General features: G+C 35.0%; 1 protein-coding gene across 8 annotated transcripts in view; it reads right to left on the reverse strand.

Moving 5' to 3' along the window:
• Positions 1 to 15,389, reverse strand: part of VPS13B (vacuolar protein sorting 13 homolog B) — a 478,367-nt gene that overhangs the window by 232,344 nt on the left and 230,634 nt on the right. For all 8 annotated transcript variants that reach the window (XR_008731554.1, XM_055706070.1, XM_055706071.1 and 5 more), the window contains one exon: positions 6,876 to 7,003. Coding sequence is in view for 7 of the 8 variants with exons in the window: in XM_055706070.1 (XP_055562045.1) it covers positions 6,876 to 7,003 (128 nt within the window). In the remaining variant the exon portion in view is untranslated. The remainder of the gene's footprint in view (positions 1 to 6,875; positions 7,004 to 15,389) is intronic.

The raw sequence follows: 15,389 nt of genomic DNA on the forward strand, positions 1-15,389 counted from the left end.
ATAAACTTTAGTGAAAAACTGACTTTAAAATAAATAGATAGGTGCATACATACAAAGAGAAATGAAGACAGTTCACAAAGTTTATACAGCTTTTGTCCTGTTTTCATTTCAAATCACAAGTGGTGCGCATAATTTTATATGAAACGGCACTTTTTTGTTCTTTCTTTTCAAGCAATGCTGTTACTCTGAAACATTTCTGACCATTCTGCCATCTTCTTATGAGCTTCTAGCAGGGCTGAGTGAGCCCAAACCAAGAACTGAACTCATCACGACTTGTTAACTCAGAGGTGGTGTAAACTCCGGCCTGTTAGTCTTCCTTGGCTCTTACGAGTAATATTCTGCACCTGGATATCAAATAGCCCTAACAGCCTCAACCCTTGAACACTTGGTTAAAGAGAACAAGCTATGATTCAGTTCATTTCTTCACATTGTTTGGAAAAGTCTAGTGTACAAAATGTTGGACACAAGATGTTATTTGTAGCTGTGATAAAAGAACATTTGTTTGCTGTAAACTTACGTAACAGAGTATTTCAATCTGACATAATTTAAAGACATCACAAAACTGATAAACAATGTTTGTACTCCATACCCTCCCCTAAAGGCTAGCAGTCCCTCAAGACCGCAATAGTGATTTGCAATAGAGCTGGAATTCCCCAGCACCATAAGTACTTTGCCAGCCTAGTGAAGAGAACACAGATATTCATCTTTATTTCAGCATTTTTGTGCCCTTTTGCTTAGACAAACTGACAAGAATTCACTGCAGAAAAATACAAGTAGAATTTTGCAAAAATAAATACATTGTTACATGAAGTCTGTGTTTGTTTCTAGTTTTAGAACTGTTTGAGTTGTAAAATGAAGTTAATTATATCTTTGATAAGTAGTTTATTGATCCAAGGTTACAGAGTGTACTTTATTTATACTGGATGAAAAGCAATGGTGTATTGTTACAGATGTAATAGATTTGGATTTTATTTTTTTTTAAACTGGTAAATTAGTCATTGTGTCAATTTGCAAAGATTTGTACAGTGACACATTAGATCATTTTCTGGTCTATTAGTAATAGACTGCAGGTCAAGCCATTGTGGGATAATGATAAATAGATGACAAAAGAACTTATGATCAGTATAACTTTTGTAACTTTTGTTTTATCAGAGTGTTTGCTGAGTAAACAGTGTATAAAAAATCATCCATTCTTCATATATATAACCATGACTAGTAAAGTCAAATGCTGCCTGGATATACAAACCACGTGGTCATAATAATCCAAAAATTGCACCAACTTGGAGAGATACTATACTTCATCGCACTACCACCAGCAGGATCTACAAGTGATGCTTTACAAAGAACTTTTGAGAAGAGATCTCAATACTCAGTAAAGTTTTTACACTTAATTTACAGTTTACTACAGCTTTGTACTGAAAATGAGTTGTTCAGATCATTTTTGTTTTATTTTACTTTGCTGTATCAAGAATACAAGGAATACAAGAATACAAGGAATCATAAGTTTCACTCCTTCAAATGGCTGAGGGAAATTTATCTACTTTGCCATTCATTTTCAAACAACTTAATGGGAGCTGGACCATGAATTTTGGTAGGGCTTACATGACTGCATCAGGCCCTTCATATGTAATACTACAGATTTGCTTACAGGTATGGTTTGCTTACTCGTGTTTCATTCAAAGTTTTTGCAGGAATAAATGAATTTTGCAAAACATCATTGCAGCGTTTCAAAGGCACAGACAATGAACATATGGCAGAATTCTGAATTTCAAAGCAAATCATGCCATTGTTATAATTACTTAAGAAATTGCCCACTTGGATGCACAGCAGCCCAGTAAGTATAAAACTGAATTGCACCTGTTGAAATTCACAGAAGCGGATTCTGCTTCCACACACCTATCAATGGAATTTATGTACATGTAGCCGACAGAATCTGGAGCTCTGTGTAATAACAAGTTCCAGTGAAGGAATGGGAGAGTGCACCTAAAATGATGGAATTATATGTTGGACAAAAGCGAGAATGTGTGCTGCAGATTGCTTCACCAATCGGAAAGTGCTTTAAAATATATGTAATCCAAATTCTTAAAATTAAACTACATCAATAGCATATATTAAAGCTATCATATAAATCTTTTTACACTTTTTAAATAACTGTTAAACTGTGTGTCTAAAATTGTGAATTTAATGTAAAATGTGACTGATTTATGTAACTGAATATAAATCTGCAGCAGTAAATCTTGCATTAATGTAAGGATCTGACAATCCAAGGGAAAGAAAATGAAGTAATCTGCCAGTAAGAAGTCCTCAAGCTGGGGGTCAGATCCTGTTCATGGAAACCATCTGGTTGGGACCCTCCAAGCCACACCAAACACAAATGATCTTTTAAAAAAATATCCTGTTCATTAATGCTTCGCAGCTGCACTGAGTGTTACTTCATTTTTCCATGGCAACATCCTTTCTGTTTCAAGGATCTTATTTCAGTTTTGGTAGCAACGTGTTCTTTTGCCAATACTGAACACATTCATGTGTTAAAGAGAAGGAATTATTACAAATTCTTGAAACAGAATAACCCTCTATTTTCATTTCTATTATGTCAAGGCCCATACATGCTAAGTAACATACACTAATGATAAACCAATGAGGTAAGCAGTGTTTTCGCTTCTACTTTTAAAAAGTTACGCAAACCATATTGCTCTAAGCTTTTAGTAACATACAAGCCTAAGAAAGGGCAATGACTTTAAGACTCCCATATGAAAAAGAAAGGATTAAGTTACTGGAACAAACAGAGTATTTTGGATTCCTATTTTTTAAAAAAGAGGTTATTGCTTGATAAAGAGAACAGTGAAATAGAAACTGCAAAAGAATTAGGTCTTATCAGCTGGGGAGGGCAGGTAGGAGAGACTGCAACAAAACAAGTGACATGCCATAATAATCCTGCACAAGTGCAGGAGGGACAGATTGTACAAGTCTTTACAGCCTTTCATGACAGCGATACCATAAGGAGATTCCCTTCCCTAATCCACATTTTATAGCTATATAAACCAATCGGAGGCATTGAAGATGACCCACAAGGTGACGCTCACATAAAGATGTCTCCTGGGAAGTGGCCTCTCTACGCATTAACCATGATCCATCATACGCTCTTATGTGGAAGGGCTAACATGTTTTTCTGAGAGTTTCAGGTACAGAATGTCATCTCATGACGACTCCCAAAACTGCAAAGATTGTCTCACATAAGGGTTCTGGTGCAGTCATTATTATAAAACCACATCTCAGCTTCTGACATCCAAATTAGCTCTTCCCAATTAGGCCATCCGCAGTTGAGCCAGACACACACAATTTTTTAGCATTTAAAAAGACAGGCCAAAAATTCATGTTTTGAAGCTAGACAAAAAGTAAAAATTATATAAATGGAAAGCAGAGCACATAAGTAAGAGAACTAGAACAGCAGGCAATCTGTACACAAAAATTAGTATAATAAGGATCAGTTGCATCTTCTCTGACTGCTTAAAGAACAGTGTCTCAGCACTATACAGTATTTCTATTCATTTCTAAGAAAACTTGAGTTTTAAAAAGTTTTTATTTAGTTATGGAAAATCTCATTTTTGTCTGTTTGTGGTAAGTGAGTGACTTAAGAAATCATCCTCTCTCATAAGTGCTGAATAACAGCTGATAGCTGTAACTGCTAAGTTACAAGTCACAGAATCTCTTCCTGACCCATGAATAAAGATCACCGTTCAAAGAACAGGAACTCTACAGTCAATTCCATCCTTACATTTCTGTTCTTTCAATCAGTGTTCCACTTTGACTAAAATTTTGTACAAGTTATATGCTTTAAAGAAAATATTATTTTCAATAATTTCAGGAAACAGACTCATTTTTTCAAATAATTTCAGGGATATTTAAAGGCATGTGGAATAGCTGGATAAGTTTTATATGTAATAATTACACTCTTATTTAGTTGGCATTCGTTGCAACATTACTCATTAATTCATTTGCTTTTAATACAGATCCTTCATTGTTCTCACTGGAATTCAGCATTAACAACCAATTAAAAATAATTGTGTTTATACTGCTCCACTATTTTAGCAACTATTAGTATGAAGAACACGTGAAGAGTATTACCCTCCTACACAGTGTAACTGCCAAAAAGACTTCAAGGCTGGATATAAAATCCTACAACAACTAAATAATAAAAACAACTTTTTATAGTGAAGTATGAAAGTCTTTTCACTTAAATACTAATAGCTTACCACAACTCCAGTGCACAAAATCTTCATGCAATGTTCTATCATGAGCAAGCCAGGGCTAGGGCTAAGCTAGTACCAGCTTTGGATCCAAAATAAACTTTCCAGTTACTTTGGTTCCAAACACATTTACTTACTCAAACTTCCACTAAAAGAATAATCCTTTCATGATTTTAAGTTACGAAGTTCTGTTTTATCTGACGACAACTACAGACCTTTCTGTTCTACAATCATTAATAAAAGATCCAGAAACATGAAAATAGCTTTAGAAAAAAAACTTAGAGTCTAAGTGGCTCCAGTATTTAACCAGACAAAATATTCCAGAAATTTGCCTTTTTCATGCCAGGTGATAATAAAATACAGAAAATCTGTATGAATTTTACACATATATATATATATTTAGGTGTTTAATAAAATGCATATTATGTTTAATAAAATAAATACACAGTACTTGAATTGAAAAACAGTCAAAACCCTCACCATCTTATCCTCTATACGTTGCCTTGCACAAATTTCAGCTTTCCCATTTAGGCTGGTATTAAAGGAAAAAAGCTATATATATGCATTTGTGTCTTGAAAATATTTAAATAAAATAGACATAGGGACTACTAGCAATAAGAAAAAGCACAGCAATGATATCTATAAATCCTTTGCAGTTCACCAAGAAGGAGTACTGCATATTTGTTTGGAAGCACATTCTTGGACTTTTCCTGTGTGTGCTTCCTTGGAATCTGTTGAAACTTTTCGCAGGTAACACGTAACATCCTTCTGGCAAGACACTGGCACATACTTTACCAAGTATGATCAAAGCATACCAATGAAACATACCAGAAGCAAGCTGTTCTGTTAATTCATAGAGCCATTTAATGTCAATTTAGATAAAACCTAAAAATAGTTTCATATTTGTAATGATGAAAACTGAAAGAATGAGCACCTTAGCAAAAAACCCTGTAGAAAGTAAACAAATGTAGAAATCTTCTGCCAGTATTAGCTCTGATCCCTGAATGTATTATGTCTGAAGAGCAATATACCTACAAATTACTCTCTGAGAAAATATGTGCCCATCACTGTTAACAGCTTTCACCTCCACAAAATAACCCACTGGTTTGAACACAACCTTTATTTTTTGGGTTTGGTTTTTTTTTTTTTTCTCCTATTTGGTAACAGGCAACCTTCATTTTTAGCTGGTCGGTACCTTAAATTTCTTTGAAACGAATGGACTGCTGGCTGCTCACATAACAAAGCGTACCTTCAAAAATGTACCAGCAGAATACCTTCGTCCTGATTCCATTTTCCCCATTTATAAGGGATCCAGCTCTTCATCATCCACATTATTATTTTGACTCAAACTGTGAGCCTCATTTATACAGGGAGTCTCGCTGTGCTAGGTACCACCCAGACACATAACAAAAATACACTGCTTCCTCCACACAGTTTACAAATTATCTCTCTTGACTCCCCTTATCTAGCTATTTTAATCTCCAGTGGCAACAACATTAAGAAAGAAAGGAAAACAAGCAAAATACTCAGGAAACAATGATGAAAGAGGCCGGCTGCAACCTAGAGTTATAGAATGCATCTCCTCAGCTTCAGTATGGTCTGCAATCAAGTTTTAAGTCTGAAGTTTTTGCTCAGGCAAAACTTAAACTTTCAAACTGTCTAGTCTTTTGAACCCAAAGGCCTTTGCGCATGAAGAAGCAGCAAAACAGACATAGGTTCTGAGATGCCCCTGTATATAAATAAATGTATTTCTTAGTAGGAAGAAACATGCATTTAACAGTTGCTTTCTGTCACCAATGGGGGGGGGGTGTATTTTTAAAACTTTATTTTAACACAGTAGTTTTGCTACTATATGCTGGTGTGCCATAAAATACCAATCTCACAGAATGTACTGTTCAAAAGGCACAGACTATAATAATTCTAAATTGGGGTAATAATTGATATATACACTTGATACATACTTCGAAGATCAGAGTCCTAATTCTAGCATTTCTAAGCCATCTACTATTTGTTCATGCAGTCCTAACAATGGACTTCAGTATGCTGTGGATATCAGATTTTTGTGGATCACATCCATATATACTGCTACATGAAAACACTGTTTTTACTGATCAGCAATCACCATCTAGAGCAGTCTAGGATGAAACTGCCTAATCTGAGCGGTCATCTACTTGTCCTTTATGAAAGAGGTAGATAAGTAAGCAGCTGAGCCATCTGTTTAACACCATACTGTATCATACACCCCAAGGAAGTACTTAACATACACACTTTCCTCAAATACTTTTAGAAAGGAAGGTATTCTGCAAATCTAACGATGGGTAAAAAGGTGTATAGCTTACAGGAAAGCGTGACAAGAATTTTATCTTCATATGATTTTTTAAGGCTCTTCCCCTTAGATATAAAAAAAATATTTCAAAAACTAATATTCTAAAACCAAAGCCTTCTTTGCTTAATTTACCCAAACCTTGTATTTTATTTTTCATTCTGTAAGACTTTGAAACTACTGAAATAAGACAATAAAACTTTGGAGCTCCTTTAAAAACTCTGTAATAAAAAGCACTGGGATGCATAAAAAGTACCATAAAGTTTGGAAAGACATCGGGTTTTTTCACTTCCTTTTCATCTTACCTGAAGTGTAAGGCACTTAACTGCATTCCACACTATTCCAATAAATTCCTTCATTCTTTCTTCAGGACTTCTGCAGCTTTCAGATGAGTTCAGCATGGTTTTCACAGGAAGTGACAAAGGACGAGATTCTAATGCAAACAAAACTCAGTTACACAATGAATATATAACTAAATAATGTACTTACTGGTAGCAATGAAAAAGATTACTTATTTTAAATTCTAAGAGAGATTTTCTCTCATTGTTATCTCACTGTAGATGTGATAATAGTGTGTCTACTATTAGTTTTCAACTTGGCAATACAACTGTATCAGTTAAGCCTGGTGAGAAACACAATAAAATGAAATGCTTAAAGTTTTTCAAAACATAAACTGCTAAGAAAGTATTATGAAGAACGCTTGACCTAAGCAAGTTAAGACAGTTTTCAAAGAGTGATAATCTATTCTGTGATGGAATAGCAATCCAAGATGTTTTCACATACATTGCTGCCAGTGTAATCTAAAAAAAAAATATTTCAGTTTTCGAAACTCACACAAAAATGAAAGTCAGCCCATATTAAATTAAATCCTTTGATTTGTTTTCTTTAAAAAATTCACCTAAAAAATCTGAGTATTCTTCCAAAAAAAGGCAAAAAAATTTCAATCATTTTCTTACTTTGCCAAGCTTAAAGACATGAAATATTTCAGCAAAATTCAATGTTTTCTAGTAAAAAGAGAAATTTCCTTTTTTTTTTAGTTATTTAATAACACAAATATGAAAAGATTTTAGGTAACAGAAGCATTTAATTGAATACGAGCACAATAGAACTTCAAAAGAGGACTAGCAAGGGATCAAGTAGTAACTACCAATTCATTAAAGACTGCATGAGTGGTACACAGTTCCTCCCATCATTTCTTACAGAATATCATTCCTCTTACACTTTGGGATGCCCTCCAAAACTATTGTCAGCTTCTTTAATATTTCCAGTTATGGCCTACATGTTGTCAAGCTGACAAAACTGCAGGAATAAATTACAAAATCTTCGTAACTTCATTGTAAACTAAATTGAAATCAGCACAAGTGTGACAATTTATGTCTCCCAATTATACAGCTAGAAGAAATCTGTGGCATACACTACAGAAAAATTCTTAAAACAAAATTATGCTATCAACTGAAATCACGTAAGCAGAAGTATATGCCCTTTGATATGCACCACTGGGTCTTCAGTCAGTTTTTATCATGCAAGGAAACATGCGAAGGTTTAAAAATGAAACATCTGAGAGGTGAATTTCTGCCAAGAATGTGCAATCTTAATGCCACTTGAATTAATTTGTGATGTTTTCCTCATCAAGGCTAGTAAAAGACCATATTTGATTAATATTTAGACAAAATCCTTAAAAAATAGTATTTTTAATGATCTGAAAATAAAAGGAAACATCAACTTTATTAAACTGAATGGGAATCAAAGATTCAAAAAGAGAGGTGGTCAAAAGAGTAAAGAGGATTTTTATGGTTGCAGTATAATTAGTCCTCTCAGATATTCCTGGCTCCAAATGTGGATCTATTAGAATGCTAAATAATGAAAACTGGATCATAAGAATGTAAAAAGCATGACATTTCAGGATTGTTTGTTGTCAGCTGTGCTGGAGAGACAAACAAGTAAATTGTTCATATGGAGAAGCAGCATGGAGTAGCTATTTCATAATATTTTCTCATGTGGATGCTTTCATGCCATGCAGTGAGTATTCCATCCACATTATGAATGGATTAAGTTAAAACAAAGACATTCAGTGAGGAATAGCTGTTCTGCTTTAACTTCTTACCCTACCTCAGTTCACACCATCTTCTCTGTGTAGTCAGGCCCTACACTACACACATTACAAGATAACAATTAGGTACAGCTTGAGTATCAAGAAATATTAAAATAAAAGAGTTATCGGAGCACTGTACTCCAGAATACAAGTGTGGATAGGGGTGAGAAAAGTATACAAAGTCACCGTGAAACACTGGAAATCTCACAGGCAGGAATGCTTCAGGTCAGGATGAACAGATGAATACAATGTAAACTCATATATTCTACAGCAGAATCAGCAGGGAATATCAACATCCTACATCATTTAATAAGTGCATTCCTTGTGAGCAGGATCTAAAGCTAGGTTTTGTTCCAGTCTCCCACATTTTGTGTGCCGGGAAATACACACTCTGCTAATTCGCTCTCAGTTAGGGGAATCAACTTTCTAATGCCATAAACAACTATCTGTGAATTAAAAATAACATTAGCTGTCCAAAGCACTACTTGTTTCTCTCCATATATACACAATTAAAACCCGCAAGGCTGGTTCAAATTCCAGGAATATCCATCACAGACAACAGCTTCACCTTAACACACATACTCAACCAAAACACCAAAAAAAAAAAAAAAAAAAAAAAAAAGGCAAGCTTTGAAACCCAACAAACAGATAAGGAACCAGTCAACCAGAAATCATGGAAAGTAGAGAAGTACTAAGAAGTGTTTCAGAGTGGAAAGAAGCACAAAAAAAAAGTGAACTCCTGAAAATAAAAGAAAAATTACATCCTCTGTTTGGTTTTTTTTCCTGTACTGCTAAGTCCCACAGTTTTGTCTGAAGGGATGCTGGGACACAATGTCTTAATTCCTCGTCAGCAAGGCCATCAGTAGATGGCAGTTGCTAAGAGACTGTAGCAGTCCGCTGCAGCTATCGTGTGTTTGGCTAGTCCTCTATAGTAGACATGTAGACTGGATCAGCTCCATCTGTCTCGGTATGAAGGTTAATCTCCTAAAATAATTATGCTACTCAGCTACTACTGAACTGAAAACCTAGGAACATTTCCTGGCACTGCAATCAGCCTTGTGTGGAAGCCAGGAGCCAGTCAACAATAGCGAGATAGAAAATATGATTTGTATGAAACACAAACTGATGAGGAAAAAAAAATACAGAGGGAGGCTGCCTTCAGGTTACACAAGTGGAGTTTTTAAGAAAATCAGTGTACAGGAACATAAAACATCCCTACTCTCATCTTTTAGTCCCACATTATATATTTTACAAAAATACCGATTACACACTAAAACCATTTCAATCAACTATCAATCACTCAAAGGCTGCCACCCTCACCATCAATTTCAGAACACACACTGGTAACGTACAGAGTTTTTAAAAAGGACTGATCAGATCAATCAGGATTAAGCTACCAGAAACAGCCTTTTTCAGAATTCATTTCACAATATATGGTCAAAGTATAGAGTGAGTTCCAAGTGGCAATCCCGCAAAATTAATCTTAATTATACTCTCTTTGTAGAAGACGCCACTAAGCAGAACTTACAGGTAAAAATTCTAGACAGAGGTGTCTTTCTTATATAGACATATACCTCCTTTATGTTTTTTAGCCTACTGAGAACTGGCTGCTTTAGAAGTCTGATCCATAAAGTATATAAAAGTTTTTAAAATAAAAAGACCTTTGGGGAAAATGGTTCTGTTCTCTCCTATTAATATTCAGTGACCTAAGAAATATGGAAAGGAAAATAAAACTTCTCAAGTGTGAAGATTTGGGGCAAATAGACATTTCCTCAAATAAATCAAAGCACGAAAGACCACAGATCAAATTTTTCCACTACTGGATTGAGGACTAGTGATAATCTGTACTCACCACTGGCCTCACGCTTTCAGTTCCTCCTCTCTCCATACAGCTAGCAATTGAACTAAAGGGAGGTAAAATACAATGCTAATACCTTATTCCTAATTTTTATGTGCTACAGATCTATCATGACTCGTCCCTCTGGCACAAAATGATGCATTTCTCCTGGCCCACTGCATGCCTCAGACACCTCACGCATTAAGAGGGCAGCAGCTTCTTTCTGGTTGGAAAAGGTTATCCTGCTGCTGGAAAACCTGTCATTTCAGCGATCCCCAAAAGTTCAGAGGGCTCCTGCTGCAAGACAAGGTTCACAGACAAACAGCCATGCAGCAGCCTGCAGCAGCACACCCTCTCCACCATTCCATCATATGACGGTACTCAAAATGCATCTGTCATATGACCTCAACAAGCTGGGCAAGCTTTCCTTCCCACATCACATCATCTGTCTGTCATATAGCTTCTCACACATCAGAACTGAGTTAAGCTGAGAAAAATCCTATTGCAAACTAATCATAGTTACTAAGAGGCTGTGACAGCAAAACACATGAACATTAATAGTATTTAAAAGAAGAAAGAAATCAAAGGAAAGCATACTGTTATTACGTGGCTCTTTCTGGAAAGATTTTCTTCTCTGCTAAAATTAGAAGTAGTCTCCATAGTGTCAAAAAGCTCATTGGGATTTCTTAATTCTGTTCACGTTTTCATACATTAGATATGGCTTTTTATGAGAAATAAAAACAAAAATACCAAGGTGTCTGCAACAAATGCATGCCATTAAGGAACTGATCAAGGGGTCTAAGGGATTATAAATGAGATTAAAATGCAGTGGAGGAGAAAATTCAAACTTCAAACAACTCTGAAAAAATCTAAATGGCCTACAGATTATTTCTTTGTGAAAGATTAATTGGTTTCTTCATATGCAAAACAAACCAAAACCTACCCTCCCCTCACCCTGCAAAAAAAAAAAAAAAAACCCACAAAAAAACCCAACCAACAAACCCATCACCTACTTAAAACTTACTTGCTCTTTTCTGTAAACCAGCGGGCTTTGGTTTCTATGTATAATAATGTGCAAAAGTAAAAATTCAGTGAAATATTATAAAAAAACTTGCTTGTCCTTAGGTTTACATTCCAGTTCTCCTAAGTCTACATACTTTTATGTTTGCAACACAACAGAACTAAACATATATGTTTATATATAGATATATGAAAGCATTACAACTGATTCACACTTGTGTGTGTGTGTATATGTATATGATGGCCAAAGAAAAATAGAATGCATTTCCATCTAATAATTTGGAAATTTTTCATTTCCAAATGACTCCATGATTTAATATTAGAACATTATACATCTATGAGAAACTGAAAAAACATTGAGGAATATCTTGTTAAAAATACTTCCTCTCTTAATATACTATTATTCCCCACAATCCAATTAAAAATAAAAAGTAAATCTAAGTAGCAGGCTCAATGCAACCATTAGGTGAAGCTCAAAGCTGTATTTACCAGTATTTTCAGAACCATCGGTATCCATCAGAATTGTTTCAGAAACATTCACATTTGATTTTTTCAGAATCTTAAGAGAAGTTGTTCCCCTACCCCCATTCCGGGATGACTGATATTTGAATTATTTATCAAAAAAATAATGAGATATTTTTTCTAAGGATAGACTATGACGATCTGCATGTAAAAATGTTTGCACTCTTCATGAGGATGCTTGAGAATAAAAGCAGTATGTAAATAACAGCAGGAAGTCCTTTTAAGCTTATAAAAATACACAGTATATTTGCCCACATACTGAATAGTCTTAGCATAAATAATTCCTTTACTGGGCATTAAGCATTTTTGCATTCTACTTTATTAACAGCGCAGATAATACGTTACTTCTATCAATCAAGATGATAATTGAGCCACACATTCCCTGACAATGAACCAGAGCAAGTCCTTTACACCTAGGGTAACAGCAGCAGAGAGATGTAGTGTCAAACTTTGAATGGTCATTCGGTGAATTAGCAGCAGACTAAGTGTCAAAACATACAGGCTTTTGACTTTTTACTCAACATGCCTTTTTATGGAGTAAACGTGTCAGTAAACAAAGACAAATGTGACATTAACATTGTTGTGCAAGCAGAAAAGATCTTTCTGTGTGAAAGTGGGGGTTGCCTAGAGAATGACTATGGTCAGCATTTTGTCCCACCATATTCTTAATGATCGCTGCACTGTTTCTGGCAAAAAATACCTATTTAGTTCTGGGAACAAAAATAAAAAAGGACTGACACTTTTGTACAAATCAGTAACAGCCGTTCTCAGGCAAAACTGAGCTACTATATTGGTAATTACAAAAACGTGTTATATGTGCGTTCACATCTAAAGTCCATGCCTGAATTTATCTTAATATCCTTTACCATTAAAAATAAATTTTATACTGTAAAGTAAGAATTTCAGCCTTTGGATTTGCAAAAACTTTTCTAGTAAATGCAGGAGAAATTCTGCCCAGTGTTCTGTCTTTTTAAAAATATACTGGAAATTCATTAGTCTTTTAAATATCTAAACATAAACACCCACTGTTTCTCAACTTTGAATTTCTCCACACAGAAAGCATGTTTGATATACTACATTGGCTTTGTGTTACTAATATTTTTGAAATCCACACAATGAACTGAAGAAATCGTGTCATCATAACACTAAAGTCATTTTACTAGCTCTGAAAACTCACAATAATTAATTTTCAATATAGGTATGTGAGAGTCCAGCCATTTAAAAGTTACTTTAAATCATATGTGCCTGGAAACCTTCCTTTTAAATAATCCTTTCAGGAACTAAACCCCATTTACAAAAATCCTAGTATTTTCAGGCACCCAAGGTAAATGTGTGTCAGATTTAAATTCCTGTACTTTACTTTGCCTATTTAGCATCTATTTAATTTCATTCATCCTCCCAAATAAATCGTCAGTCATACCTTTCATAGCAGGCATGAATAAACGATAATCATTCAGTTCATTGAGCAGAAATAGTGACCTACTAATTCAAATACTTCAGATAATCCATTGATTTCTCACCAGCCAGACTCCTCTCACATTTGCCAGTTTTTTTGCATTCCAAGAGCTCATTTTAGCAGGAATCTAGTTCAGCATTCTAGTTGTACTTTAGGGAGAAGAAAAAATAATCAGCAAGTGCATCCACTTTTCCTAAGTACAGGTCATATTCTGCCACGCTGTACTGTAAGAAAGTTTATTAACTTAAGATGCAACCTCAAATAAAAACACGAACACAGCATCAGTCGTTCTACATAATATAGACGTCTACATTTAAAGCTTCCTCTTTTCTCCACTTCTCTGGGTAAGTATTTAATAGTGGCTCAGAAAGATCTCATGTGTATACTTTGCAGGAATTTTAGGAATTACTTGAGTAAAGCTTTCAAAATCGAATTACTAACACTTCCCATAACAACCGAGAAGTTCCAGTTATATTAAGTATCTAATGACCAACTTCTAAGCATGCTATTATATCTACACTATCAAATGTTAGGAATTGATTGAAAGGAAAGGTGGGGATCTTTCCCTGGTTTCCTGTGGAAAGAAGGCATACGCAATCCTATACTCCATGCATATGCACGCAACTCATTTGCTCGTCCTCTGATTCGTTTTTCATTTGCTGGTAAATATAAATAAAATTTGACAGGATATATAGCTCAAAGATACTAGATTTCTACAAGTTCTGGGAAAATAAAAAAAAGTCATCAAGTCATCAGGGTGAAGAAGGGAGAAATTGGCAACAGGAGCTGTGTCTTTATTCAAAATCAGACAATTTATACAGGACAGACAATACAACAAGCCATCTAAGACAGAGTTTTGAACTTTCTTGTTATGACACTATCCTCCATCTGCTTGAAATACAAATGAATAGTAGACTAGGTGTAACTTAGAACTTACGAAGCTTTAAAACTCTTTAATTATTTCTCTATAAGACCAATAGTTCTACAGAACAAAACATCAATGTTTCAGAAACGCGAATAAGAGAGTTCCCCAAACTGGAATTATATCATGTCCTATCTTTGCCTCCATATGTACACCTGCAGAATGAAACAACACTGGATTCTCTTCTCAGCTTTGAACTTGTGACTGATGCTCCATGGTAATACTGAAGTTGTAGTCAAATTAAAGACCAGTGTGCTCTCTGACCTGTGGACCTGATCAACCTGGCCTATGGAAAAAAGCTGTCTAAAACCCACCAAGAAAAGTTGCTAAGAAAAGTCAACTACCAGGATTCTGTGTGAGAAAGAAAATCAATAACCTTTGCAGCCTCCCTAAAGAGCTGCCTTCAATAAAAGTTCCTCATATCAAAGAACATGTGTGAGGCTACTTTGCCATTGCTATTGAAAAATTAGATGTCATAGTCACTGGGTTACACCTCACAACATAGTATCAAATTTGCATCTGGGGTATCATGGTTACTTCCAAGCACTGCTAAATATTGGCTGCCACAGTAGATGTGGTGAAATCAAATTTCGGTGTAATGGCTACAAAAAGACCTCACTAGGAGGCAATAAAAAAAATGAAACCCAATTTAATCTTTAAAAGTTATTATATTTTTCAAAGTGAAAATAATTATAATAATATAATAATGTCATATGAACAAAATCTACAAGTTATTTTAGTAATGAATGAGCATCTTGGATGTGTGAAAACAGACAATTTAGCTTCATCCATTATTCAACAGTGCACAGCACAGCATTGAAAGGCTTTCCTATCCATTTGCTTCAGCCCATATCATCTTCCTGTATAGGTATGCTACATAAGCTATGCATAAATATATTTATACAGACATATAGCAATCATTTTGCCACTATACAGATTTAAGAGCTATATTTCTATGTATACCTATGGG

This window comes from Falco cherrug, chromosome 3 (genome assembly GCF_023634085.1).
Source record: "Falco cherrug isolate bFalChe1 chromosome 3, bFalChe1.pri, whole genome shotgun sequence".
Taxonomy (NCBI): Eukaryota; Metazoa; Chordata; class Aves; order Falconiformes; family Falconidae; genus Falco; species Falco cherrug.